Raw genomic sequence first — 27927 nt, 5'->3', positions numbered from 1 at the left:
CAAGATGCATTCAGTGCCTGAACTGGCCTCTGGTTTTACATGTTTTGCTGACACACAGCTCTTGCCTGGGTTGGGACTGTGAACTGAGACACCAGCATCAAACAAGGCACACGCTGCTGATGAAATGTGGCATTGCTGGTTTCACTTACACTTTAAAAAAGGGTTTTCCCTTTCCAACCAGGGGGAGGTGACCACCACCAAGTCCTCCACTCCCTTTTCTCAGGAAGACTTTGAAGTCCTGGCAGCGCTGGAATGTCTGCAAGTGTAGCTGCTCCGAGTACTGGTGCTGTGCTGGAGGCCTGAGCAGGGCAGGGTTTCATTTCAGGCAGGTGTTTGTTTTGTCTGAGAGCTTGCATTAGCCAGGGAAACCCCATCCCATTAGCCCTGCTCACAGAACTGACTCTGCTCCATTTTTATCCTCTCACAGTGAAGACCAGCATCTCACACTCTGCTAGCAGACACTGAATTTTATAATTAATTAAATTTGCAAGGTTCATATAGATGTGCCATAAAATCCTTTGTAGATCTTTTAACAATGCCCTTCTCTGAAAGCGTAGGCATGTTTTATAGAGTCAGCCAATCCCACTGGACTCCTCAGCTCTCCAGATCTTTCTCTTGGGTCTCCTGCCAGCAGCTCCTTAGATTTCAGGTTTTTGCATTGACTTTGCTTCTGTGTTTCAAAGAAACAAAGATCCGTGCTCAGAATGCAGAGGAAAGATTTGCAGGTCTTGAAGAGAAGCAGGAAGAAGCTCTGCAGGGATCATGAGCTAGAGTGTGAGCTGGAGAAAGATGAGGAAGGCATCCAGGAAGCAACAAAAAAGGAAAGGCAAAGTCAGAATAATCACTATTCTGAACCTTTTTCCAGACTTGGAAACTGAAGCAATCTTTGAGGACACCTCATTTGTCTGCCTAATGCAGAACCCTCCGCTGTTGGACACATCCTGGGGTTTTGTCTCAACTCTGTCAGTGGTCAAGCAAAGAGGCTTTTAACATGATTCTAGATCAGGGCAGAAAAAAATGCTGAATGTGGTCTGGTTTTGAGAGAAACTAATTTTGATTTTTGACATGTGACATAGGGTCTATATTTGGGAGATCACTATAATTGGCATCATGTTCCTTGTGAGCAAGTACTCCCTGTGACAGCCAAGAAGATCTGTTTAGGATCACTGATTTTGGATTAGAAAGAAATTATGTTCCAGAGGCCACAGATCTTTTGTGTTTATAGTGTTCTCTAGGAGGTATTTGAACACTGCTTACCTGTTGTTCTTGCCCACTTGGTGTGGCAGTTGAGTTCCTTAGGTCACAAGCTTGTTAGGCATGAAAGCAATGCCTTGTGTCCTTTCTCAACTAGAGCCACAAGATTTAAGTGTGGAGAAGGAGAAAGAATGGGAATTAAAAGTTCCTCCCTTAGTCTTTCAGTGTATCGTGTCCCGTTGACTTCAAAATGGGAGGAGGGACTAACTTGTTTGTTAAGGATGTGATACCTCGGACACATTTTAACTCTGTGGTATTTTTAATGGCTTTGGCTTGCTATTTTTCCTTTCAGAAACATTTCCAAGAAAGTATCTCAGTGGTCGTGGCCTGCTCAAGTCCCAAAGCTTCTACCTCTAGCAAGCCCAAAGGATCCAGAAAAAACAAACAAAACACTGAAGAACATCAGTGGCTCAGTACTGTCTTAGTGTCCATTCCCGGGAGCATTTCACCCTGATCTGCTGCTGTTACTCCTTACCTACTATCCTGACATGTCTCTGCCATTTCAGCATTTATGCTGTTCTTCTTCCTGCCTCTGCCACTTCCACACATCTTGCTTGTCCTCTACCTCCTCCCACAGTTCTAACATCTTTAGTTTGTCATCCTTGTAAAAGTATTGCTACTTCAACCTTCTACACAACGCATCCCTCTTGTCTGTGCCCCTCCTGTTCGCACTCATCAACCCCTTCTTGCTGCTTTATTTCCTTCTGCCTCATTCCTGTTGGATCATGCAAGCAAGTTGTTTGCACCTCTTCCCTTTCATATGAAGAGGGTTTTTTTTACCTCAGTGCCAGCATGGCTTGGTTATGTATTTGATAATAGGTACCCTCTTCATCCTCTGAGTTTCAGATGACCCAGCTACCAGCTGTCTGACTGATTAGGAGGAAAATGTGCAAGAATCAAGATGAGTCTGCAATTTGACCCATTCTCAGCTTGAAAGAGCAGGCAGTGAAACTGTCAGGAATCACATCAGCTCACACAACACCTGCTCACTCCCTCAGAGTAAATTCTCTTGGAAACTTCTTCTATCACTAATCCTTAAGTACATTTTTTAAGCTATGTTTTCCTTCAGCAAGGCTTTTGAGCATAGTATCTGCTGATGGTAAAATGACAAGTTTCTGCTGGTTCTGTATACGTAAAAGAGAGAAGATCCTGCTGGAACAAGGCATGCTTTTTGGAACTGAGGATGCTCTTAGCTATAATTGGCCTTTCTGTAAGAAAGTTACATGTTTGAAAAACCCATGCCTGGCTTCTGCAGATACAAGTGCAAACAGGGTAATGGGCGTATCCTGACGTGGTGCTGCGTGTCTCCTGACAGTCAGTTTGTGGGCTGTGTTGTTCCTTTGAGACTTTATCTGTATAGCTCTTGGTCCTTCACATGCCAAGAATGGGTGGGGATGGATCATTTTACACAGAGTTAGAAATGTAGCCAAAGAAGTGTTCAGAGGAAGGATCAGCCGCAGCTCACTCTGTAGTATTATGCCTTTTTGTCCTTATGCCCTTGAAGTTGGGAAAGAAGGGCCTGTTCCAGCAGCATGAGAAATAACCAGAACCAGCTTTAGAGGAGTAACTGCACTGCTTATGTTCCCCAGTGGAAGGTGACAGAGCTGTTCAATTTCCCAGAGCTAATTTTCCATGAGTAGATCACTCCTGAGATCTATCACAGACACACCAGCAGGAGCCACAGTGATCCTGCTGCCCCCTCCCCTGGGAGGCTTACAGTGGCAAATGATGTAAGGGGGAGGCCACACCTGGAGGTCAGGTGCTCGTGTGGTCACTGACAAGTTCAGAGGTGGATTTTTTCCCACCTCCCAGGCACCTGTAAGAGGCCCAGTTGGCCAGGTGTCCTTGTTGTAAAAATACTGGCAAATACTTGTCGACTGAGTATCATGGGAGCAGTTAGAGATACCATCAGGCAAAGAGCTGTGAATAAATGAAAATTCAACAGTGAGCGATTGGCTGGGTATCCCCGGCTAGGCACGGGCGTCATGACCAACAATGTGGGGGCAGTTAAGAGAAGGGCAACAAAGTGCCCTCTATCTTGACCTGTACAGGACACCAACAGAACAGTGGTGCTGGGAATGACTGTACAGGGAGATCTGCTTTGAAGCAAGGGGGGATGCTGTAGGCCAAGTAAAAGGGCAGGAGCAAAGCTGACATCCACACAAAGGGCACCAGGATCAGAAAATCTGAGTGCAGAGGTATTTCCTTTGACAGTGCTCCAGATTTTTGCCAAGGGAAAGGACTGCAATACCTCTAGGTTCCTGGCCATTTCAAACAGCTGTAGGCAGGAAAGATACATAGGAGTTTTGTGGGTTCTAGGAGTTTTGTGGGTTCGAGAATTTTCGAGAACTGTCTGTGTTCGTTCTCCGGGTGTGAAAATTGCCAAGGCAGCTGCAGGCGGGCAAAAGTGTTACTGTTTTCGATGCTCTCAGCCAGTGCTGCTGGATTCCCAGTGTCAGCTCAGTGGGCCTTGGTCAAACGGGTCACCTTTAGGTTTTTCAAATGCCCACGAGCTCAGACGTTGTCCTGCCCCACCACCCTGTGGAAGCGAGCAGCAGCACAGCCTTTCCTCTGCACACATGTGCCCGGCAGGGAAGCATCAAGCTTTAAAGGCTGCCCTCTCCTCCTCTTCCTTTTCCTCTTACCTCAGAACTAGGGCTAAACGCCTTGGTTGTGGGGATTTTTGTGGGTGGTTACTGAAATCCCATGTCCAGGACACCACAAGGACCCAGCTCTTTCCCTCCCTGCAGGACCACCAGGATGGCAGCACCTACCATCCTGCCTGCGTGCTGTTCCCCCACGGATTGTTGTGCTCCCACTCCCACCTGCCCAGCTGTTTGGTTTGCAGATGGGGACATGTAAGGACATAAGGGAAGGTCTGTCCTTCCTTCCCAGGTGATGGGGCAAGATGGATCAGACTGTGGGAGCCAGGCTGTAACGTGTCAAGGTGCATCTAGCTCTGTGGAGGGGAAGGGTTGACACCCCCTATCCTTCAACCCCCTGCTCACACACTTGCCAGGCCTGCTCCTTGCACTCCACATTTTTTCCTTTCCAAAACAAGTAGAGGCTTTTTCCATGTACAATCCACTTTTATATTGCAAGCCTGGGCTGCTTTCCCTCCAGCCTCCAGGTCAGAACCTGATGGTGGGCCAGCCTTCTTGCTCCTTTCTGAGCAGGAGCAACGTGGGAACCATTTTTCTCAGAGCATGGGTGAGTCCTTCTTGTCTTTAGGGCTTTCTGGGAGCTTTGCGGTGCCTGTGAGGAGGCTGCTCATAGCTGGAGGGCTGTGGGTAGCTGGAGAGACCAGGTTCATGGCATCCAGAGGCAAGGGCAAGATGAAAGCAGCAGGTTTCTCTGTGGTAAGGGAGTGCAGTGCATGGAGATAACGGAGCTGAGCAGCAGCTGGAGCACTGGACAGGATCTCAGCTGCCATCCGCAGGGACTCGGAAGCAGCCTTTTCCCCCTCTGCAGCAATCACCTACCAAACAGGGGAAGAAGGGAGGTTCTGTGAGGCTGGGAGTGAGGGGGCATGGACTGTTTGTTACAGAGGGAGGTTGCCATGGTGAAAATTTCAGGGTCAGTGTGATTATAACATTCCTGCTACTTGAAGATCACAGCATGTACTAACCTCTTGGCATTGCCAGAAGTCTGGAAGCTCATGTCTGGCGTGTTTTTACCAGGCCCATAGAAGCTCACAACAGAGCTCCTCTTGTTAGACTCAGCTTTTGTTCAGGAATTAAAGGAAACATACAAACCCAGAGCTGTGTGCCTGTGTGGCATGCCCCAGGGATCTCACACCAGAGGTGGGAAAGGGAGGAGGAATGCTTTGGAAGGAGATGAGAAGTGTTCAGATGTTGGCATACCCGCACTTTGGCCTGTCTCTGGGCCTCTGCTTCCACAGCCAGGGACTGCCGGAGCTCAGCAGGCAGCTGCACGTTGTTGCTGTGGTAGTAAAGACAGCCATTAGCTGGGCTCTTGGCCCTCCTGGCAGCACTGGATGGTCAGTCTGAGGCTTGGGATGGGCTTAGTTGGTCTTTGCAGGGCAGGTCATTCATATCCTTTGCCCTCTGGGTGTCCCTCTTTTGGTGTCTCACTTTAGCCTCCTACCTCCATTCCCAGCCTTCTCTTTCAGCCTGGTTTTCTACTGACCAGGCTTGCATGATCACCAGGCAGCAGGGAGACCTCTTTTGTGTCTCTGAGGCTTATAGTTTAAGTTCACTCTCTGCGAGGCAGCAGAGACTCCACTAGGAGACAGCTCTCAAGACAGGCACAGGAATGTTCTGTTATCTATTCATTCACTGCTTGGCTCTCTCTTCCAAGTCCCTCTGTGTGATCAGTGAGTCCCACCTTTGTGCACAGACTTGGGTGATGAGCCCATCCCTACCAGTGCTGGGACCCCAGGGCCTTTGATCTAGAGTGTGCCATGGAGAGTTCAGTGCCTTGCTGTGCCTTTTGGGCAACCAGAATTGGGAGCAAACTCTGCCTGCAGCAGCAGCAAAAGGGTGGTGAGATCCCAGCTAAGGATCCTGCTCTGGCTGTCAGGGCAAGAGAAAGAACATGTGGAAATTTTACATGAAGCAGAGTCTGAAAAGGGCCAGGAAAATAGGAAGGTGAGAGGTGAGGCTCTACCTTGTGCAGAACACCTGCAGGGAGAGAGCCAGAGGCAAAGCAGGAAGAGGAGCAGGTAACAGCGAGCAGCACAGGACAGATACTTGCAAAGGGAGAGAGAATTCCCTTCTACTGGCATTTCCTACCTACATTTCTATTCTCTCCACTTTGATTCCCCAGCAGCCTGTGACCGCATCCAAAGCAACCTATGAAGACAAATATTTTTAGAGCATGGGGAGAACAGCAGCCCTGGCCTAGGCCCCTTACAGGGAGCAAGGCAGGGCAGGGACTTTAAATGCAGGACTTTAAGACAGATTTATCAAGTTCAGTGGGCAAGGCCCCTCAGAAATAAAATTACTGCCCTCAGTTCCCATTTGTGTTTATCCCAGGGGTTTGGGGTGATTTAACTGGAGTCCACACTGATTCCAAGTGTGGAAGCCTTCTTCAAACCAGTGTCTGTGACTCTGAGGGACTGGCCACCTTCTTTGCAGAGCCTCAATTCACCCCTTGCTTTGCTGTCTCCCTCCCCATGGAAGCACCTTTATCTCCTGGCTGATGTTCTTTCTCTCCAGCAGAAGCTCAGAGAAGGCTTGATGTGCCAGGAGGCGCTTGGTGGTGGTCTGCACCAGCAGCTGGATGGCACTGGAGATGCTGGTCAGGGTGGTGAGGAGAAGAGAGGCATTTTCCAACCGGTAGTAACAGACAGCATCTATCTCCAGAGTAACCATGTCTTTGGTCACCACCTAAGTAGAAGATATTAGGGGAACTGGAGCTGGTTCTGGCAACTCTAAGGTAGCACAGAAAAGCACACAACTGAGAGAATGATGAAGACTGGCTGAATGGTTAAGTCTTTGTAGTTTCCACCTCTGCTACTGACTGATCTTGGGCAAACTAGAGGTTACTTTGAGATGTTTTTTCAAACTTTTCTTTGCAAGGATGAAGGTTGGAAACATAAGATTTTACATTAAAAAGATCCCAGAATTAATATAGAGAGGGGGTGTCAGCCATACCTGATGGAAGGGGATCTCTAGGGTTTTGAGGCGGAGGTCTATCTTGTGATAGGTGTCCAAACAGGGAAGGAAAAAGAAAAGGCCTGTGGGAGGAAGAGCAGGTAACCATCAGAACTACAGAAATTACCTCTTCTGTTTTGGAGAACAGGGGAGGGTTTAGCATGCAGAACTACAAAAGAACAGCAATAGGCTCAGACTCTCAGGCTGCTTCTGTGATGGAAAAACCATCAGAAACTACTGGCCTTTAAAAGGAAAGGAACAAAACCCATCCCATCTCCTGTCTGGCCATGTCTGCTTGGAGGGCACCAGCACGTGAGCTTTGGTAAGGCATGCAGAAGAGGAGCAGTGTGGCTGGGGGAGATCAATAAACACCTTACCAGGTCCTTTGGCTCTGCCAGGAAGGAGATGCCCGAGTCGGAAAACTATGGCTCTCTCATACTCCCGCACTACCTGCAGAGGGAAACAAAAGCTAGGCTGGAAAGAAAGAAGTAGGACTGGGAAAAGCAGCCTCACTAGCACAGAAGGAAATTTATTCTGGAATAGCCCTGCAAAGGGAGGATATCAGCAGGTTATGGCATCCCCTGTCACTGAGTCACTTTACCCTTTGCCCAGAACTACTGGCCAGCCTCGAAAATGAGGAACTCTCTGACAGACACAGATTTGGTTAGAGCAGCTTCCCAAGATCACCCACAATTTTGCTTCCTTATAGCCTGGCCAAACTTAAATAACACAAGTGAAAATGTTCCATGTTGCTTGCTTCTCTCCAAGGCAAATATGTGGTCATCCTAAGAGTTGAGCTGCAATTCTGACATACTTGTTGATAACAAGATGAATGTGAAATCCCCTGAGAAGTGGGAATCAAAATGCCTACAAGTGCCTGCTTGTAGCCATGCTATAAATCTGAATAAAAATGTGAGGAAGAGGGAAAATCTGCTATTAACTGAGAGATCAATCTCTCTTGAAATTTTGAATTTAAAGCCTATTCACCCTGCTGCTGTAATGCAGCCATGTCTGGGCTAGGTAGGGTGAGGGACATGTCTGAAAGTGAACAGACTTGCAATTTATTTCCAAAAAGAGAAACCTTAGTTCCTTCCTGCTGGTATTTCAGCAGGGGTATTTGGTAGGCAATGGCTGGATGCCTTTGCTGTAGCAACATGTGATAAAGGACAAATCAAAATTAATGGGGAGTTGAAGAGATATAAATAGGGGCCTTATACAAAAAAACCTTTTATGCTCATGTCCAATTCATGCTGAATCAGTGTGTGACATCCAGACCAGACACCAAATCCTGAGAGGCCCCATGGCTATTCTCACCTTCATGCAGAACCAGACAGAAATGGGGAAGGTCATTATGATGAACAGGAAAGACAAGATGGTCAAAAGCCACTCACAGACACCCAGACCAGGAGACTTTACACCTAGGGAGAAATCCAACAGGACTGTGTTAGAAGAGGACTGCTCCCAAATTACTGATAGCCTCACAAGTGCCTGCACATTTCAGCTTCACTGTTGTCCTTCGCCTGGACTCATTGTAAACGAACCACTTGGCTCTCTCTGGAGGTGATTTAAGGAACACTCCCTGCTCCAGATTGCCAGGAGCTGCAAGGATGGATGGATAGATTTTGTCTCTGCTTTACTGACAAAAATTGAGCCATGCTTCTGCATGGTTGCTTGACTAGAGAGCAGACTTTATCTGGAAGAATTGGGGCTACCAAGCAGGGTTGAAAGGCTTGGAATGGGCAACTTTGTTGAGCTGGGTCCCTGAAGTTTATCTGGAAAGATGAGCTAAAGACAAAGATTGTAAATAAGACAGCTTTAAACATGCACAGCCCGAAGTGCCATTCTCTACCGCACTATTTCAGGTTGTTTTGGAACAGGATTTTAGTTGCATCCCAGCTCCCTAATGCAGTGGGATGAAGCCTCTGGTGCCAGTAAAATCTTCCTGTGTTCTAAGAAGTCACCCCAAGGTGCTGGAGGCTGACTGGGGTGGTCAGCCCAGGTTATTATTACTTTCTACATCTCCCCAAAGTGAGTGTGGGTCATCTTGCTCCGGCTGCCATTTGTTGTGCTCCTGTCTGAGGGAAAAATCGGCAGGTATGGCATGAAAACACATGGAGCCAGAGTGTGGATCAGGATTTCCAACTGTGAAGTTAGCATCCGTCCCATTTTTAATCCCTTCCAACCCTTCCATCTCTGCCCCTCTGCCTTTGAAATACTTTGCAGAACCACCAGGTCCTGAGGGAGCTTCAGATCTCAAGAACCTGTATAGTCACTAGAGTTCCTAAGCGTGGCCCAATAGCTGTAATTCCTGTAATGGAGGCAGAAAGATGAAGCTGTGAAAATCTAGTTCCCAGGGAGTCAGGAGCAAGTCTGAACCTTTGTGTCACTCTGCGGCAACAGAGGTGGAAGGGCACAAGTGGTGCTGGCTCCTATAATACACATCTGCCATGCCTGTGGTGATGCTGGGTCCCAACAGACACAGCTGCATTGCCAGAAGGATCACAGTGCTCCCTTCTATTGTAGCAGGCTGGGAATGTACCTAACAAACACATGGGAAGGAGCTGCTCTTAAAGGTTACCCAGCAGGTAAGAGGCAAGTGTGCACCTCAAGGGCAGTTCTTCCCTGCAGAGAGGTCCTTTGGGCTATGAAGGGGCAGTAAGGGCAATGCCATCCACCTAAAAGGAGGCCAAGCAGGAAAAGGAAGAGACCAGAGCATGAACAGAACTGGGGAGCAGCAAGCTGAAGCATGAAGGATGCTGGGACTGTAACTGCGTGTATCCAGGTTCACTGCTTTGCTGGATGGTGCTAAGAAGCCAGCAGAAGCTGGCTGGGAGGCTGGCTGGAGTCTCCCATATCCTGTCCTGAGGATAACCACACCTGTGCACGGTGGGTGTGATGACACCATGCAGAGAGCAGAGTTACACTGTGACCCATGCAGCACCAAAGAGCCCACAGTTTTCCAGCCCCTTCCCTTCTTTAAGCCATACCTTCCTCTTGCTGCTCACTATCCAGCAATGCCATCGCCTCCATTTCTTCATCAGACACCACATTATCCACGTCCACCACCGTGGAGGTGTGCACCCTACCATCACTCCCCGTGGTGCTCTTGGTCTCCTTGGCTTTCTCCTGCTTTACGTCTCCCTTTCCTTTGCCAGCTTCTCTGCTGCTCCTTCTCTTCTCTCGTTTGCTCTGCGCAGCCGGGGACTCTCTGCGTCTTCTGTGAGACTCCCTGGAAGAGCTCCGAGATCTCTTCTCCATCCTCACCTGTGCCGAGGAGCGTGCAGCTGCCTGGGGAGCAGAGTGAGTACGTGCTCAAATTTATTGCTGCAGGCAGGAAAAGCAGGCAGGGGAGGAGAGATGGGGAGGTGTCACATCAAGGAGGCTCATTTCAAGTTCATCACAGGCTTGTCAGGCATAATGCACAGTGAAGTGAGCAAGCTGTTTCCAGCTGCTCTGCTCTCATCATGCGCTGCTGTGGAGATGGGAAGGGAAGTCAGACACCTGGACAGAGTGGACCCCAGGAGGACATTCTATTTGCATCTTCCTGCTTTTGGAAATAAAATACAATCAGAAGCATTCCGATGATTTTTAGTAGATAGTTTCTGCAAAACTGTTAAAAAGCAACCTAAAAGTAACTGTCAGGCATGTGGCCCCAAAGATATCAAAAGGTGAGAGTGGCCCAGAATTAACACCAGGGTGAAAATCCTTTGCTGGTGAGACCAGTGGCTTATTCAGGAGTGGTTGGAGGGGTGTTGTGGTGAACGTCTGGGTGAGTACCATCTCACACTGCTCTGCTCAGCCAAGGTCCCTTTGGCTGGCACTGTGAAGGGACATTGGCAGGAAGCCCCTTCTCTCTAGGGTCACATTCTAGCAAGGGCGGAAAGTAACTGGTACCAGCTTTCCTGAATGGGTGTTAATATGAGAGCCATCACAGAGCTAGAGCTTTTGAATCCAAATTGCCAGAAGAGTTTGTGCCTAAATGCCTCCCTAGTTTTCCAGAGCAGGAGCATAGCAGACCAAACACAGGAGCTTTCTCTTTTCATGCTGCTCAGCCTGTGTTGACATCTGCAGAAACCTGTGGAAGAAACACTTTTAAAGTCACCAACTGTATTAAAGAAATCACCACCTGCCTAGAAATTGCACTACAGAAATGACTAGAAATTACTACTACACCTGGGATATAATGCAGGGCAGGGCTGAGCTCAGGGATTCCAGTCCCTGGTGCGGAGGAGTGGCTGGAGCAAGCTGGGAAGACAGCTGGGGAGGTGCTGATCTTGTTCTTTCACGGATTCCTGTTTTATTGGAGACTTGTGCTCCACCTGGAGTCAGGATATTGCAGGCTGGGAGGGCAGGAACACCAGCTGCCTGCTTTCTCTGCTGTGCTTGGCTGCCATGTCAGCAGGTCACCAGGGAAGCGATGGATGGAAACGGCTAAAGGCAGAGAAAAGTTGGGTGTAAATGGGCTGCAATTAATAAATTCATACAGTGTGTATTCTTTGGAAACAGAAACATTTTCCTCTTTGTGTTTATCGCTTAGCCGGCATGGGACTGGTGGAGATGGTCTCCAGCTGCTGAAAAGGCAGGTGGTGTTGTAAGCAGCAACAGCAAAAGGCAGCTCAGGTCTGGTTTTGGATTTCAGTTGGTGTCTTGTCAAAAGCACCCTGGCGTGTTTAACACCTCCAAACCTGCAACATGCTGGTTTTGTCTAATATTTTATTCAACCAGTGGGTCCTGACTCCACCATGCCTGGGAGATATGTTTGGTAGCTAACTCTTAGAATGAGGAGATTTTTTTGAGAGCACATGCTGATGGGTGTACCAAAAGTCACAGCTTCAGCTCCTGTTTTACTCTGAGAAGTACTCCTGCGTGGAAACCAGCTGTGCAGTTGAGGGGGTTTCTCAGATACTGCGAGCCCTTAGGAAACAAGCATTGCACCCCTCTTTAAGTACACTCTGTGAACTCTGGAAAGTCAATGTCTCCTCTGTGGATTTTCCCCTCAGATGGGACTGAAAAAAATACAAGACTCCTCTTAATAACCACATCTGGTTTTAAATACTTTTACGTTGAAAGAACTGGTTATGTTCTGTGTGTGGCTGTTTCCTAATGTGCTTTCTGTGTCTCCACCGTGGATTTTCCTCTTAGATGGGACAAAAAAAATATAAGGACTCCTTACAAAACACAGGACTCCTCTTAATAACATTAGGATGTGGAGGTTCTTGAGCAAGTCCAGAGAGAAGGGCAATGGAGGTGGGGAAGGGTCTGGAGCAAAAGTCTGACGAGGGAGATGTGGGGAGCTCAGTCTGGAGAAAAGGAGGCTCGGGGGAGACCTTATCACCCTCTACAACCACAGCCACGGGAGGGTGTAGCCAGGGGGGGTCAGGCTTTTCACCGAGGCAACCAGAGAGAGGACAAGGGAACAGTCTCCAGCTGCACCGGGAGAGGTGTAAGTTGGACTAGGGAGAAACTTCTTCACGGTAAGAAGTGGTCAGACGTTGGAACAGGCTGCCCAGGGAGGCGGGGACATCACCATCCCTGAAGGTGTGTAAGGAAAGACTGGGCTTAGCACCGGGTGCTCCGGCCTGCCTGACATCGCGGTGTTGGGTCACGGGTTGGACTCGATCATCTCAGAGATCTTCTCTAATCGTTTTCGGGTTGTTTGTTTGTTTTTGGGTTTGGGTTTTTGTTTGTTTGTTTGTTTGTTTTTTAAAGAAGGCAAGGGCAGCATCTCCCTGCCGTTCCTCCCCACGCCGCCCTCAGCGGCCGCTCGCCCTCAGCGCCCGGCGGCCGTGGGGGGGGCGGCCCCGCCCCGCCCTCGCGCCCCGGAAAGGCGGGAAAGGCGCGGCGCAGGCGCGTGGCGGAGGCCGGAGCCATGGCGCCGTGCGTGTGGGGACGTGTGGGGAGGTGTGGGGACGTGTGGGGTGTCCCGGCGTGGGGCTGAGGGGAGCAGGGATGTCTGTGCGGGACGGAGAGCCCGCGAGGCTGAGGGGCGAAACCCCGCGTTGGGGGTCGCAGGGGTTTCTGCGAGCAGCACTGATGCCGGCGGTGGGTGAGGTGTCCTCGGGCAGCGGTTTGGACACGCGGGGTGTCTGGACTGGCAGAGGTTTTTAGGGGTGCGCTGAACTCCAGGGGTGCTGGCAAGTGAATACAGGGGTTGGTGGTGAACTTGCTGCCCACTCCCCCTGCCAGCTTTCAGCTTCTGAGTGGGAAAAAGTTAAAATTCCACGTGATTATGAGCAGCTGTGGTACAAGTTGTCATCTGCTTGTTTGTGTTCCCCTTTAGTACAGTGGCGTCCAAGCAGGCGCAGCTTATGGAGCTGGTGAAGAAGGAGGTGAGGGCGATACTGGTAGCTGCCAAAGCGGGCTTGACACCAGAGCAGCTGGAGGAGCAGTACATGGCCATGGTCTGCAAACCTCTTCCTCTGTATGACCTGGGCTTCCAGTCCACCTTGGAGCTGGTGACACAAATGCCTGAAGTCGTCCAAGTCTGTTCTAAGAGTGGCACTTTAATCCTCAAAGGTGAGGTTTTGTTTCTAAATGGGTGGAGTTGTTTGGAACCTCATACTGGAGTGATGTTCAGATGTGCAGAACTGTATGTCAAGTATCTGTTAATCTCTTTCTCATACAACTCTGGTTAAATTTTGGTCTTCGATATTTCTTCTTGTATTTTGATCTGCCTTGTAACAGTTTTCTGCTCTTCCCTCCTGAAAAAGTCACCCATGCTTCTAGTTATTTTTGTACATTTTTCTTCACTCTGCACTTGGTTTAGAAACTGATGTAACATTTCCTTATGGGTACACTAGAACTGGTAAGCATCATTTTTCCTGTAAATTCAGACTATAGCAGGAGCCAAAACCAGGGATGAGGCCTCTTGAGAGAAGCTGTCAAAGTTTCCATACCTGACCCCGTAGGAAGCTTAGCTTGTATCAAAGAACCATTTTTTTCTTTTTCTTTGGGGAAGAGTTGTGATAACAAATGGCAGTTGCAAAGAGTTGATTGGGATGGGTGAAATGATTGGAAGCTTTTTGAATGCTACAGTAACACAAGGAAAAGTTGTTTAGAAGCTTGGAAGAGACCTGGGCCGTTCTCCACAGAGACCATTTCAGGGCTGGGGGTGCTCTGTAGTGAGAGTTTGCTGTGATTCTGCTTTCCCAGGAAAACTCTCAGGTTTTTGTTTGTGATCCTACATCCAAGAATTTGACCTGCCTTCCTGCCTGGTCTGATTTTCTAGGGATGAGGGTGCAAACTGGTTGCTGGCTTTTAAAAATAGTTCAGTCCGGTTTGCAAAGGGTGGGGTTGCTGGAAATCAGCCATGGTTTAGTGTGATTGCTTTTGAAGGAGACAACTGCTTCTGGAAAGGGTGTGAAGAAGAGGAAAGAAAGGAAAGAAGAGGAGCTTTGCCAGTGTAGAGCTTTTAATAGTTCATTGTTCTGTTTGCCTATTTCTTTCTTTTGCAGCCATTGCAAGTGACTCCACCAAAGGGATTGCCAAGCTGGTTGCCAACCAAAAAGTAAAAACATGCAAGGCATCAAAGAAAACTGCTACAAAGGCAAATGCTCCTTTTCCCACTAAGAACTCAAAGAATCCACAGAGTTTCCAAACTCTGAGTGCTGGAACTCCTGTCCTGCCAGCAACAGTGAAGGCTGAGCTGCAGGACCTGCTGAGCTCCTCACCGCTGCTGCTGGCAGACTTGGGCACGGCCTTCCTCAGACGCTTTGGCCGGGCGTTCCAGTACAGGCAGTACGGATTTCTGTCCGTGTGTGAAGTCCTCAGGAGCATGGCTGATTCCATTGTCGTTGAGCAGACAAAGGCAGGTTCCTTGCTGGTTCTGAGGAAGTACTTAGCAAGGACCACAGAACAGAAAGAGGTGCTTCAAGGTGGGGCTGAGCAGGAAGAGGTGCCTCAGGGTGAAGCTGAAGAGGAAGAAGTGCCTCAAGGTGAGGCTGAGGAAGAAGAGACTCCCCAAGATGAGGCTGAGGAAGAAGAGATGCCTCAACATGAGGCTGAGGAGGGGGAGACTCCTCAAGGTGAAGCTGAGGAGGAAGACATTCCTCAGGGTGAGGCTGAGGAAGAAGAGACGCCTCAAGGTGAGGCACAGGGAGAAGACATGCTGCAAGGTAGGTGGTGTGTTTAACTGAAAGCACGTAGCTCTTACAAGCTCTGTGGCCAAGCAGCTGCCTTTCAAGTGTCTGCTGCTACATTTCCAGTTGCTGTAGAAGTCCTGGTTCCCCTGGGGTTTAGCACAGAAGGGCCGTTGGGCTCTGCAGAAGGAGCTGTCACAAGACAGTTGTCTTGGTAGCGGAGAATTTAAGGGGAAGGTTTTGACATGCTGCCACTGTTTTGTGGTGTGAGGTGAAAGAAGGGCTGGGCAGCCCGTTCAGAGTATGGACTTGCTGAATGTGTGTGTAGGACTGGGATTTCTCGTCATTCCAGGGAATAGGTGGAAAAGCTAGAAGGATCTTCTGAATGTCTGCTCTGCAGGCTGGAAAATCTTTTGCTGTCCACTTTTTGAGACTGAAGATTTGACACTGGCCTGAAAGGCTTGGCCACGGTGTTCCACGAAAGAGACAGGACTGCGGATGCCCTCACCATTCCCATAAAACCTATGGGAGAGGGTGGATAATGACATACAGTTCCTGACAAATTCACAGCTTTTCTAGGGAAAATTCACTGTGACATTTTCCTAGCAATGGATTTTAACCCTTAGCTTGCTTACAAGAGCAAGTGATTATTGTTTAATTTTAACTTGGTGACGCAGTGAATCCTCATGAGTGTGGTGGCTGTGAATGCTACAAGCATTGAGGAAAACAACACCAGTGCTTTCAGACTTCCATTTTTTTTATGTTTTCCCTTTCTGCTTAATATGCCACACTGTATCAGTCCAAGGAAGAATAACAGCTAAAATACGCAAAAATACTACCTTTGCAGCAGCGTCTGCAGCTGAGATGCCTCCTTTGGAACCCATCTGTGAGACCAAGAGCTTCCACCAGGCAGCACATCTGGCAGATTTGGAGCCAGTGCAAACACAAGCAGTAGATTTGGGCAATCACCTCAAACAAGTAAGTGGCTGGACTAATGATCTGTGGATTTTTTAATGTGGATTTCAAGGGGTGATACTCTTTTTACTATCTTTGTTTCTGTTGAGGCACCGCTGCTTCCAATAATTCCTGTACCTGTTTTAGATGTCTCTGGAGGCAACCAGACTCATAGTGACCTGGTGGATAGCTTTATGTGGCATCCAAAGTCAGTCTTTTTCTGGTCTCCTTCTGGTCTTGAGGTCTGTCAGATCATCCAAGGCCAGTTAAGTGTTATCTTGCTCTCTTGTGAGTGCTGATACCTTTTGGTATAGTTACTTGTAACTGGACTTGAATAACTTTGTTGTGTGACAGGTGTTTAGCCTGGAGAAAAGGAGACTCAAGAGGTGACCTTATCACTCTCTACAGCTCCCTGAAAGGTGGCTGTGCTCAGGTGGGGGTTGGTCTCTTTCTCCAGGCAGCAACTGACAGAATGACAGGACACAGCCTCAAGCTGCGCCCAGGGAAATACAGGTTGGATATTAGGAAAAAGTTTTTTTACAGAAAGGGTGATCAAGTACTGGAATGATCTGCCCGGGGAGGTGGTGGATTCACCATCCCTGGATGTGTTTAAAGAAAGACTGGATGTGGCACTCAGTGCCATGGATTAGTTGAGGTGTTAGGGCTGGGTTGGACTAGATGATCTTGAAGGTCTCTTCCAACCTCGTGATTCTGTGAAACTTTCCCTGCTGCTGTTGACAGGGCTTCAGTGTCAACCAGTTTGACGGAGCTGGGGAATGTTCCTCAGTGACCTTGATTCCTGCAGTTTCAAGTCTGCTATTTGGTAAAAAATTATCATTACTTTTTTTTTGTTTAGCAGTGTGTTTTCAGAAAGGGATGGAGAATGGCAGTGCAGAGGCTCTGAACTGCCAAATCTTTTTGGCAGAATTTGTTTGTCCCTCCTTTATGTTTTTTCTTTTGATCATCTTTAGGCTTTCTTTTTCTCAGGAAAATCCTCCTGCTTAGACTTGTTTCCTCTGCCAAGCTTGTCCTGTGGCTATACCCAGCTGTACAATTTGAGCTTAGAGGTAGGGAAAGAATCCCAAGGATTCTTCCTGACTTTGATGTTTTGTGTACTAATGCGCTTTGGAGGCCTGGAACTGTGAGTTGGACTTTGTGTAGCACTTGATAAAACATACCCTTGAGAGATTTTTGGCAGCCTGTTCTGATCCTTTAAAGAATTTTTAGTTTGGTGTGATGAGGTCCACAGGGAATTTCCCCGGGTCAAACCACAAGTCTGATTGTTTGAAGGCTGTGAAAGGGGAGATATGGTCTAGGTAGCTCCACATTTTTGTTCCTAGGTATTGCAGAAGGAACCCAAGATCCTGGCAGGACAAGACTTGGAAGATGTTCGTACAACTCCTGTTTGTCATGAAACACCAAGTTTGCTGTTTTGTTTTAAAAAAGCTCTGAAGAGGAGGAAAGCAGTTTAGAATGTGTTTGTTTGGGTGTGCAGTGGACATTGGGTCATCAGGATGCTGCAAAGTAGAGGGGAAAGATGCAACCTGATGCCTGCCTTGCTGCCAGGTATCCTGGAAGTGTTTTCAGGGTCAGGTGGGGCACTAGGGCTGAGTCCATCTGCTCAGTTCCAAGAAGGATAAAGACGACAGAGCTGCTGTGCTCAGGAGCTCTTTCTTGCTGCTGTGACAGAAGGAAAAGTGTCACCCACACCACTCTTGGCAGCTGCCAGTCCAGTCTGGGGCAAGGACTCAGCCACTCTTGCAAGCCATACCTCTTATAAAGCCTGGTTTTACACTGTGTACTCTTGTTTTGTCTTTTTATAACTTTGTTGCACTTTGTGAGCTTCTCTTCAAGCGCACATCCGCCAAGTCTTTCAAAGAAATGTCCGTTGTCACTAACAGTATGTGACCTTGCATATAAAGCTCATGTGTGCCCTTAGAGGTCTGATCTGAAGAATTTTCTCAGGGCAAAATTGTCCCTTAGAAATGCCACCATTCACAGGGACTACACAGGGGAAATTTGTGACATTGTAAGGGGTTTTTAGAGGTGGTGCTGGTGCTCTGGCCAGAATTCCCTCAGTTGCTCCTAGACTCAAAAATGTTAACTCACTGTTTAATTTTAATGTTTTAGTCAAAATTTCTAGCTCCAAAATATTGAAGGGCATTAGGCTTTACTCAGTCAGGGAAGTGGTCACAGCACCAAGCCTGCCAGAATTCAAGAAACATTTGGACAATGCCCTCAGGCACATGATGGGATTTTAGGGGGGGTCCTTTGCAGGTCTAGGAGCTGGACTTTGATGATCCTTATGGGTGCCTTCTAACTCAGAATAATCTATGATTGTATGATCTGCGGCTTTACGAAGTGATTAAGAGAGCCACTGTTGCAAATCCCCATTGTTTGCAGTTGAATTTGGATACAAGCGACAGGGAGCGAGCTGGAATGTGAATTGCCCACACCTTGCCTGATGTATGATGCAGTGATAAGTTGTACTGTGTTCACAATAAGGGAAATTGAATTATTTTTGACTTCTAATCATTGGAGAAGTGCTGTCTGCTGGCCCAAAAGAAAGCTCGTGAGGCAGTGAAAATAGCTGATGTCTGATTAAGGCTCCCATCCATCCTACTTCATGTGAAATAATGTTTTCAGCAGTTAGAATAATGAAGAACTGAAAGCTGTGCAAACGGCTCACTTGTAAAAATTTGTCTAAAGTGAGAAAAGAGGAGAATTTGTAGATTTTGACTGGTTTTGTCTTTGGGAAGTAGCTCTAGAGTGAAAGTGGGATGCATTCATGTCTTCTGTCACTTGGGAATCATTTTCAGATAGTTTTGCTGGTTCAATCACGTACTTTTTCATGGTCATGGAACATAGAAATAATATCTTTTCAGTAAAATCCAGCAAAGAGGTGGGTTGGTTTTGGGGTTTGATTTTGTTTTGCTTTTTTGGCAGTAGTCATTCACTACTTTTGTCTAAAGATGTGAGCTGACTTCAATTCCTCTCCTTTATTCCTTGCAGGAATATGGAAAAGGTTTTATTGTTGCACCTCTCTTCAACACTGGAGGGAAGAAAGAGAATGTGAAAATGACTGTTTCTATCACAGGGAAAATTTTCATCCAATTTTGTCCAATTTGTTGGGATTCTCTGATATTTAGTTATTCACAAGTCCCCAGGAAAGCAGAATTATATTTTAAATTAATGGAAAGGCCAATTATGTGTGTTCAGTGCATGATGAGACATCTGAATGCCACCTCCCGTTTATCCCCTTGCAGCATCAAGGTTTTGAGCAGTTTCCATCGACTCCAGAAATCCCTCCAGATGCTGTTCAGGACAGAAGGCTTTGCAGTTTGCCCCCTCTGAAGAGAAGGTGCTTGGTGGGAGTCATTGTGGAGTTTGTCGTCTCTCCCAGCCAGTTCTACATCCACATCTGCAGCACGGAAACATCCAGTAAACTGCAGGATCTGATGTTTGAGATGAGGTGAGGGCATGCTATGGCACTGCAGTGGGTGTTTGTGCTGAGGGAACCAGGCACCCAGCTCTCACTGCTGGCTTCATCACTTGCTGCAGAGATGCTGGTGCTGTCCTGAAACACTGCTCAGAATGTTTGTCCGTTCCTTTTAACGAACATGCAGCAAGTGTGGTCATCAGCAGTTCCTGTGGTTCCTCTGTGTCCTAGCAGTCCTGAACTCTGTAAGCCTGGAAGGGTTATGGAAAGGAGCTTGAAAGGTTCCTTTGTCTGTGCAGCTGTTGCTAATGTGCTCAGTTAAGGCTTTTACTTCCATTTCCAACCCTGAACCTGGGCCAATACTCCAGAACCTAGTTCATGAGAAATGCTGATATGTCAAGGTAATGGTAAAAAAGTAGTGATTAGGATGACTGTGTTTAGCCTCTAATTAATCCCCATTAATTAACTTTTTGTTGGACCCCAAGAGTATCATTCAAATGTTAAAAGTTTGGGGTTGCAGTTTGATTCCCATTTCAGTTTTAAGTGTGGCAGAACAGAGATATAAAGGGTCTGTGAAACAGCTCCTGAAAATTCTTGTCATGGGGACTTCAAAAAGCCAGGATTCTTTTGATGTCCCGTATATTTCTCCATGTTCATCTCCTGCATCCTCCTAAGCCTGGTTTCTCGCTGTGATCTCTTGCAGACACATTTACTCACACAAAGTTTCATCTGATAAATACATCATGCCCCAGTCTGCGGTGCGGCCTGGGCAACTCTGCTGTGTCATGGTCTCCACGTGGTGGTACCGTGTCATCATCCACCGTGTCATCAATGACCAGGAGGTCGAGGTCTTCTATGCAGACTACGGACACCTCCAAATTGTCCAGAAGTCTTCACTGCGATTGCTCAAGTAAGTGAGTTACACACGGGTGGCAGAATTGCACAGCAGCCGAAGTTGGATTAGGCTGCTGGAGCTCATCCTGTCCAAGCTCCCTGCTGGAGTGGGGCTGTCTAGAACAGGCTGCCTAGGACCATGCTGGGATGGTTTTTGAATGTTTCCAAGGATGAAGATTCCATGACCTCTCTGGGCAACCCATTCCAGTGCTTGGTCACTCTCCTTGTAAAAATGACACTTCCCAGCTGGTCCACACTGTGCTGGTGCATGGTTTTCTTCTTCCCCAAGTGCAGGACTTGGTTGAACTTTGTGAGGTTCCTGTCTGCCCATTTCCCTGTCCTGTCAGGATCTGTCAGGATGGCAACCTCACCCTCTAGGGCATCAGCCACTCCTGCCAGTTCTGTGCCATCAGCAGACTGAGGGTAGACTCCCCCATCACCCAGGTCGATAATGAAGACATTCATTGAGCAATACTGGACCCAGCACTGGCCCCTGGGGTACAGTGCTAAATCCTCTCCTGTGTCTGCCTTCACTCTTCTGTCTGTCCTCTTGCTGCTGTCTGTCACCTCGGGGCAAGCTCCCTAATGCACCTTCCTGGGTTGCATGACTGGATATACACGTTCTCCTGAAGGCACATCCCCCCAAGTGGGACTTGTTTGCAATGTCAGAGGTACTTTTTCTCTGCGGTTCAGCACATTTTCCTTATTTGTGTCTTCCCCCTCGTTTGCCTCTCCTTGTGCCTGCCTGTTGGCATTCTTTGGTTCAGAAGTCATGGTTCTCTGTAATTTTGTCTCCACGAGGGGTTTTGATGGGAAGGTGCTTGGGCCAGGGAATGCATAAGGGACCAGTTGTTATTGCTGGGTTTACTGTGCCCATTCTCTGGATATGGAGTGTTTTCTGAAACTGCTCTTGGGTTTTAGTCATGAGTGCACAATCCAATGTATGCTTCTGCATTCCTAAACTGGTAGTAAAACCCAGAAGAGGAGGAAGTTCTGCTGTTCCGCTGATTCATCCCTGTTTTTGCTGTAATGGTTTTGCTTTGTGTTTTAGGTGGCACTACTTGAAGCTCCCTGCTCAGGCCATCCCGTGTTCCTTGGCATGGGTAAAACCTGTGGAGGTACATGTCCACACACAGTTTTGTTTATTGTCATAGGTAGAGGAGTTAGCAAGTAGAGGTTGTCTTTTTCTCCTGCCAAGGGCAAACATTTGGATGGAGTCAGATCCTGTTGATATTTACAGGAGAATTAATGCTGGGTGAGTGTCTGCTCTACAAGCTATCACCCTTCCGCTGCTTCCCTTGCCATCAGAGCATTCCTGCTTATATTCTTGCAGAAACAGATGGCTACTGTTAAGCAACACAGCAAACTTGTTCCTCTCCCTGCCTGTAGTTCCCCGAAGTCCTCCTGAAGCCTTGGTAGCTCCAACCCTCTGTTTTAACAACTTACTCTGTGACAGAGCTTTAAGTGAGTTGGTTTGATGCAGTTAGCACAGCCAGAGTTACAGAGGTCAAAAGAAAGTTTCTCTGTGATGGCAAACCTCCTGGGGAAAAAGCCTGAGAAGTACAGTCTCTGAAGGAAGTCATGTGAGCAGAGTTGCTGCCTGTGTGTTTTTAAATATGTTGCTTTAAAGAAGTTATTTCCCCTGTATTTTGGGGGTTAATCACAGTTTTCCTTGTGGTGTGGCTTGGCAGCATCTTAATAATTTTTGATGCTTTTAATGTTTGAAGAGTCTTGGGATTCCAGGAATTAAAAAAGAAAACCCAACAAAACAACTGTATTTTAAGCAATTGGGATAAAATCACTGGTGAATGCCATGGAACTAGGTTTGGAAGTAGGTATTTAAGGTGAAGGGGTGTTCCTAATGTAATGAGAATTGCAGACTTTGGGGTAATTTGCTTTAGTTTTGTGCTGGGAAGCCTCTGCCTGACTTTCCTGTATTTGTCACTTGCCTGGCCTAGCTCAGTTGGCTTTTGACAAGTGCCCACCACCAGGAAAAGTCAGGTGGTGGACATTGGTCTGTTCATGGTAACTTTACATTGTTTCCTCTTCAGGGTACGTGGTCCAGCGCAGCAATTCTCCTGTTCAAGCATCTCTGTCGCTTCAAGGAGTTTGTGGGCATCGTGGATGAATATGTGGATGGCGTTCTGTACCTCTTCCTGTGTGACACATCCACCAAGGAGGATGTCTACTTCCACTCTGTCCTGAGGGATATGGGATATGCTGATATCTGTGGAGAGAACATTCCTTCCCAGGTCAGGAGAGAGGCACGTGCTGCTGAAAGGAAGGGGAAGGGAAGGATCTCTATTTGGGTGCCTGTAATGGGAAGATTCTTACTTTGAAGCAAGTGGTTTTGTGAAGAGCAAAACTGGTATTCCTTGCTTTCCTGTAGCGTTTCATTTTGTGACTGCATCCCAGAGTGTCTAACTCTATGGGGAGAGCTTGCTTTTTGGTTAAGGTGGAACCTGATGGTACAGCAGGGATGTTCTGTTCAGTAGAACAAACTGTTTCCAGCCTGTCTTCTAGCAATGGATTAAAAGTTGATATGGAAATGGTTTTGGTTTACAAACTGTCATACTTTGCCAGTGAAAGGTACAGTGCTGGATGGCATAACCATGGTAATTGCCTATTGTCACAGCAGTTGTAAGCCAGATGATTTGTGCTTTAGGCTTACCTGTGGCATTGTTTGCATGTCTCAGCTCAGATCCAGTAAGAACTGTGTGGATTATGCAAACCCTTGGAAAGGTACTGCCACGATTTTATATTTCAGCAGAAAGCTGAGTTTTACAGCCTGGAGTGCTTCTATCTGTTGTTTTATTCAGCAGGTGCAGAATGCATGTTCTGGCAGGATTAGGTTCTGTGATGGTATTTTTGCGTGTGTAGGCCCAGTTTTGGGGGAGAGGGGCATTTTGCTGCTGGGAAAATAGGAGCTGAATTTCTTAATAAGGCAATTTCTGCAAGAATTTGGAGCTACCTCTTGGGTGGTGTGCGCCTTCATCCACTTGCTGACCTGTTAGAGATTTGCTGAATCCTTTTTATTCTTTGGTAGTTACAACGTGGAGTTTTTTTTACTCTTCTGGTGTGGTTTTTATTTGTTCTAGGAATTTGAGGAACTGAATCCTTCAGCCTTGTATATTCAGCCCAGTGGAAAGCAGGGAAATGCTGAAGTGGTGGAGCCAGACCTTTGCTTGCAGCAGGAATCTCGAGATGCAAACAGTGAAACAGCAGCCTTGAAGCTGGATGGGGCTGAGCTGTGACCAGGTGAGAGTTTGGCTCAGCAGATGTCTTGTTTTAGTCCCATGGAAGTTTTCTGTGGAGTTGGTTTCCTGCTTTCATAAAAAGCAAGCAGAAACATAATATTAAAACAATTATTTATGTTGTGGATCATAAATACCTTTCTAGCTGCCTGTCCTCTGAGCCCTTTGCAGACTTCAGGGAGTCTGTGTGCTCTCTCTAAGCTCCCATATGTGCACCATAATATTTCAGTTTGAGAGTGGACTCTGAGAACTCAGAGCAGTGCCAGATCCTAGTGATCAGTTTGCCTTGGCACTTCCATGGTTTTGCACCCCTTGGAGCCAGGAAGTGTGTGTTTTCCTCTCAGATCTCTGGGGTTTGGCAAAGGATGTGTAATAATTCAGAGCAGTCGGTTGTAAATACAGGAGGAGACCACAAGTGTGCTAGTGGTGAATATTTGCAGTAAAGGGTCTTGCTCATCCTAAACTGATCTGAAAGGAAGTAATTTGCAACCCTGGCTGTTGCTGGGGATAAGGTTCTGTACAACTACAGGTTTGTTAAAAAAATAACTCTAAGTGTGAATGTAAAGCCTATGTGTATGCTTTACACCTTGGGTTTCAGAGCATGAAGTGAGAGAGAAGCCCTAGGCTATTTAACAGTTTGATTAACTGCTGGACAGAGAGGTCAGCAGGGAGTAAACCCCAGGTCTTGAGTGCAGTCTAGGGTATTAGAAACTCCAGGAGCTCTTGAGCTCTTGTCTACAGGTGTTTCTCTCCTCTTTTCTGTGTTACTTAAATTGTAGTGTTTTCATGAGACATTTTACTACAGGATCCAAAACACCTTTCAGGCCAGTGTCAGCTGTTGAAGTGTTCAGCAGTGGGTCTGCTCTGGGGCTGTTTATGGTGCTGCTCTGAAAGAAGAGTAAAAGCCAGTGTAATGCTAGTAACTTGAAAAGTAATCATGTTCTCTAGAGCTTTTTTTCTAGCCAACTTAGGTTTCTGTGCTAGAGAAACTCTATTTAAGCTATGTGTCTTGGATATTAATGTCCTTGCTCTGTCAGTTTATCAAATGAACTGAAAGACACAAACCAGCATCTTGTTGTATGTATTTGGAAGAAGGTAATGTGGGGAAGACTGCCAATCTGAGTTTGTGTTTCAAATGCAGCTAGGCTCCTCACCTAGCTTACTTAAGCAAGATTCATAAATGTCAGACATATGTGGTGAATTGAAGACTAGAGGAATGGAAATGCATCCTGTCCCTCAGCAAGAATGGCGTGGGCAGCAAGAAGAGACAGAAACCTTGTAACCTTGTCCTAACACTCGTATTTTTTCCTGCATATTAAGCAGAGGTTTTCAGTATCCAGCTGAGTAGTTGGCTAATTGGGCTCTAGTGTTGCCTGTCTTGGCATCCTGTCAGCACTGAATTCCTGCTGCCCAGCCATCCTTACTGCTGCAGGAGTGCCTCACAGTCCCCTCGTGCCCTGACAACAGAAGCAGCCTAGAGAGGAAGTGCCCAGTTTTTGAACAGCTGTGGTTGAACTGCTGCTTGTCTGTCATTCCACAAGTTTTCTCCTCCATACTGAGATAATACAAACATCAGCCCTCATCTGTGGCTGAGACATGAGTGAACATCCCTGAAATGTAAATTTAATTTGAATTCTCAAGCAAAAATGGAGAGGTGCTTCCTCTGACTCAGCTCCTGCCTCCTTGCAGAAACTCCCTCTGTCATTGCTGTCACTGGTTCTGTGTGGGGCTGCTGAGAGATGAGACAGCTGTTAATTCTTTGCTAAGAGACGGTGCCTTGTGTCTTGTAATAATCTATGGCTCTTTCCAGCTTGCTGTGGAGGAAAAGCTGCCCTTTGGCCAAGAGGACTGGGGGATTATTGTTGTGCGGTCTTGTTGCTCTGTTTTTTTAATTATCCATTTGCTGACCTCCCTCATCTTTGTAAATTTTGAGAGATAATTAAGATCAGGGCAGCTAATGAGCTGAGTGTGCACCAATTGCACCCTCTTGATTTTTTGCATACATTTGCAGACACCTCATTCTCCTGGAGAGTCCTCAATGCCTGCTGTCTTAGTCAAGTCAGTGGAAGACCTTTACACCTCCTTTATTTACTCCAGGCAACCAGCAGAAATGAGGCAAGATGTCTCAGATCAGATAGCTTTTCCAGCAGGGCCCAACTTTAGGGAGCTGTACATCCCACTGTTGGACTCCTGGCAGCACTATTCATGCTGGGCCCCCTTGCCAGCATGAACAGATCCATCAGTCAAAACTGACTGACAGAAAGTTGAGCGGTCTGTTACTGTGCTGTGAGTTTTGCAGCCCCTCTTGGGTATCCTGAGGCTGGTGCTGCTGGAACTGATGGCAATGTTGGTGTTTCTGTGGGCTGGAGATGCCACCATAATAAAGAGTTGGATGCAATGTATTGAGTTGACCTTTGTGCAGCAAAATGGATTTCTAATTGTTTAATGGGAACAAATGAATTGAGGGTTAGTTCTCTCATTGCTGGGTTTTGTTCTCTTTTCTAGACTTTCCGCTGCTTGCGTGCAAAAGCATTTTTTTTCTCTACTCCAGTGTTCATTTCATACTGAGTCTCCCAGTCTCTCCACCATAAGGAACTAAAGCATTTTGTAAACCCTGTGAGTTCCCTGTGCGTGTGTTTGTCTTCCATCTTCCAAATGATGGAAGATTGTACAGCACCCATTCAAGAGTTGCTCGATTTACAAGGTGGATTAAGTGACTTGCCAAAGGCAAGGGCTGTTTGTGCCTTGGAACTTTCTCTCTAGAGCTCCCTAGACAAAAACTACTGAATTCACATCTGATTTCCCACCTCTGGAGAAGTGGAGGTGGAGCAGCAGGAAGAGAGGGAGAAGGGGTCCTTGCGTTATACCATGTCAGATTAATCAAATAGGTGTGCAATCACAAGTCTTCTTTCCATGACCTGGTGAGGTGCAGGCAAAAGGGATTTCAGTCTGAACTGGAGCTCTTGGATTTGCCTGTGCAGGTTTGATCTTTCTTTTCTGTGTTCCTCTTTATGCAGATGTAGAAAACATGAAGACCAAGACCTTCCCAGGAGTCTCATGGTTGGCCTCTGTGATGCTCTGGGCTCTGTGACCAAGGGTCACCTCAGGAACTGTGTGTCCCTCCTGCCCTCCTCTCTGCAGGGTTGGCAGCTGCATGATTGGCCACTTCCCATGCCTACTTCCAGTGGCTGCCCAGCCTGACAAGGAAGATGTGATAAGAGGGGAGAAGCCGGAGCTGCTGCCAAGGAAGGCTGTCTGGAGCAGCACAGGCTCTCTGTATGACCATGCTGTCGTGGGTTTGTTTTGTTGGTTTTTTTGTTGTTGTTGGTTTTTGGTTTTTTTTTTTTTTCAGAAATGTTTCATCCCTTGAAAAAACCTGGAGTGTGATGTCTCAGGTGTGCCCAGCATGTGGGATAAATGTTAGTTTTACTTTCAGGAAAATAGTTTGGTTTTGTTGTACTGGTGGTGTACTGAGTTACTGCTCTTTAATATAATGGTTCAGGGGAACATCCAAGTGTCACATTGTGTTATGTATCCTTTAAGTTTAGGAGAGGGAGACTGGCTGCCCATCCCTCCCTCCAGTGCATGAGTTGTTTTGACACTGTGTGGGGATGTGGTTTTGGTTTTTAACACAGTGGCTGCTCTACGCACTCCTTGCTGTGAGGAGAGCCAAAGAAACCTCCTTCCCCAAGATGATGCTGATGATGATTTCTTGGATGTTGTGTGCACAAACTGTCAGGAATCTCATGTTAAAGGTATGGAATAAAATCTGTAAGGAATCCAGTGAGAGAATGCCTGGGGCTTGACCATGTTTGTGTAGCTCCTTGCCTGTGGCAGGTGATCCTAATGGGTGTTAATGCTGTGAAAAAGCTGTGAAAACAGAAGAGCCCTGGCTAGGAATGCTGGTATCCAGCTGCTTTTCTGGTACTTGGGGTGTTCCTCACATCTTCAAGGACTTCACGAGCCATTCTGTGCCCACCTGCAAGCATGCCAGAGGCATCTTCCTCTGCAAACCACCAAGAAAAGCTGAATTATACCAGCAGTAATACTGGAACGGGTAAAAGTCCAGCATAAGACATTTGTGGATTGGACTGGTTGATCTTTAAAGCTCTCCTCCAACCCAAACTATTGTATTATTCTTTCTTTTTTTAATTTTTTTTTTTTCAGTATTTGAGGGTGGTTTGGGATGTGACACAGCTAAAACACAAAAATCTGTGGCTGGTTAGAAAGCAGCTGCTGGGAAAGCTAATGAAGGAGATGGAAGGAGAATGCTGAGGAGGGGGGGCTGTCCAACCCTGTGGGGAGTTTCAGAGGTTCCCTGACTTCTCTGGTGCCACGTTTGGGTTGGGGCACTCACTACACATTTTTGTCATCCATCACTGCAACAGAGCTGAGCTGCTCAGAGCTCACCCTCTGCTGCCGAACCCCCTTTTGGT

At 47.2% G+C, this 27927-nt stretch overlaps 2 protein-coding genes across 4 annotated transcripts; one reads left to right on the top strand and one right to left on the bottom strand.

The window, feature by feature from the left end:
- Positions 1-4322: 4322 nt before the first annotated feature.
- Positions 4323-10141, bottom strand: NPHS2 (NPHS2 stomatin family member, podocin). The gene is made up of 8 exons (XM_066193099.1): positions 9860-10141; positions 8187-8290; positions 7250-7322; positions 6873-6955; positions 6402-6605; positions 6013-6068; positions 5118-5196; positions 4323-4732 (listed from the first exon to the last, which is right to left on the bottom strand). The coding sequence occupies exons 1-8, from the start codon at positions 10128-10130 to the stop codon at positions 4454-4456; spliced, it is 1149 nt and encodes a 382-aa protein (XP_066049196.1). The 5' UTR covers positions 10131-10141; the 3' UTR covers positions 4323-4453.
- Positions 10142-12735: 2594 nt separating this feature from the next.
- On the top strand, positions 12736-27000 carry TDRD5 (tudor domain containing 5). Of its 3 annotated transcripts, none has more exons than XM_066193097.1 (10): positions 12736-12749; positions 13153-13388; positions 14327-14986; positions 15801-15928; positions 19171-19376; positions 20047-20253; positions 21289-21355; positions 22289-22489; positions 23336-23495; positions 26509-27000. In XM_066193097.1, the coding sequence occupies exons 1-9, from the start codon at positions 12742-12744 to the stop codon at positions 23489-23491; spliced, it is 1869 nt and encodes a 622-aa protein (XP_066049194.1). In that variant the 5' UTR covers positions 12736-12741; the 3' UTR covers positions 23492-23495; positions 26509-27000. The 3 variants fall into 3 exon arrangements, with proteins under 3 accessions (XP_066049194.1, XP_066049193.1, XP_066049195.1); XM_066193096.1 differs by having other exon boundaries at positions 15798-15928; XM_066193098.1 differs by lacking the exon at positions 12736-12749 and adding an exon at positions 12762-12773 and having other exon boundaries at positions 15798-15928.
- Positions 27001-27927: the final 927 nt, after the last annotated feature.

Source organism: Chamaea fasciata, unplaced genomic scaffold (assembly GCF_029207755.1).
Source record: "Chamaea fasciata isolate MVZ Bird 193981 ecotype frontalis unplaced genomic scaffold, bChaFas1.0.hap1 SCAF_10, whole genome shotgun sequence".
Taxonomy (NCBI): domain Eukaryota; kingdom Metazoa; phylum Chordata; class Aves; order Passeriformes; family Sylviidae; genus Chamaea; species Chamaea fasciata.
Note: the sequence above shows the minus strand (reverse complement) of the source record. Positions and strands in the feature narration are given on the sequence as shown.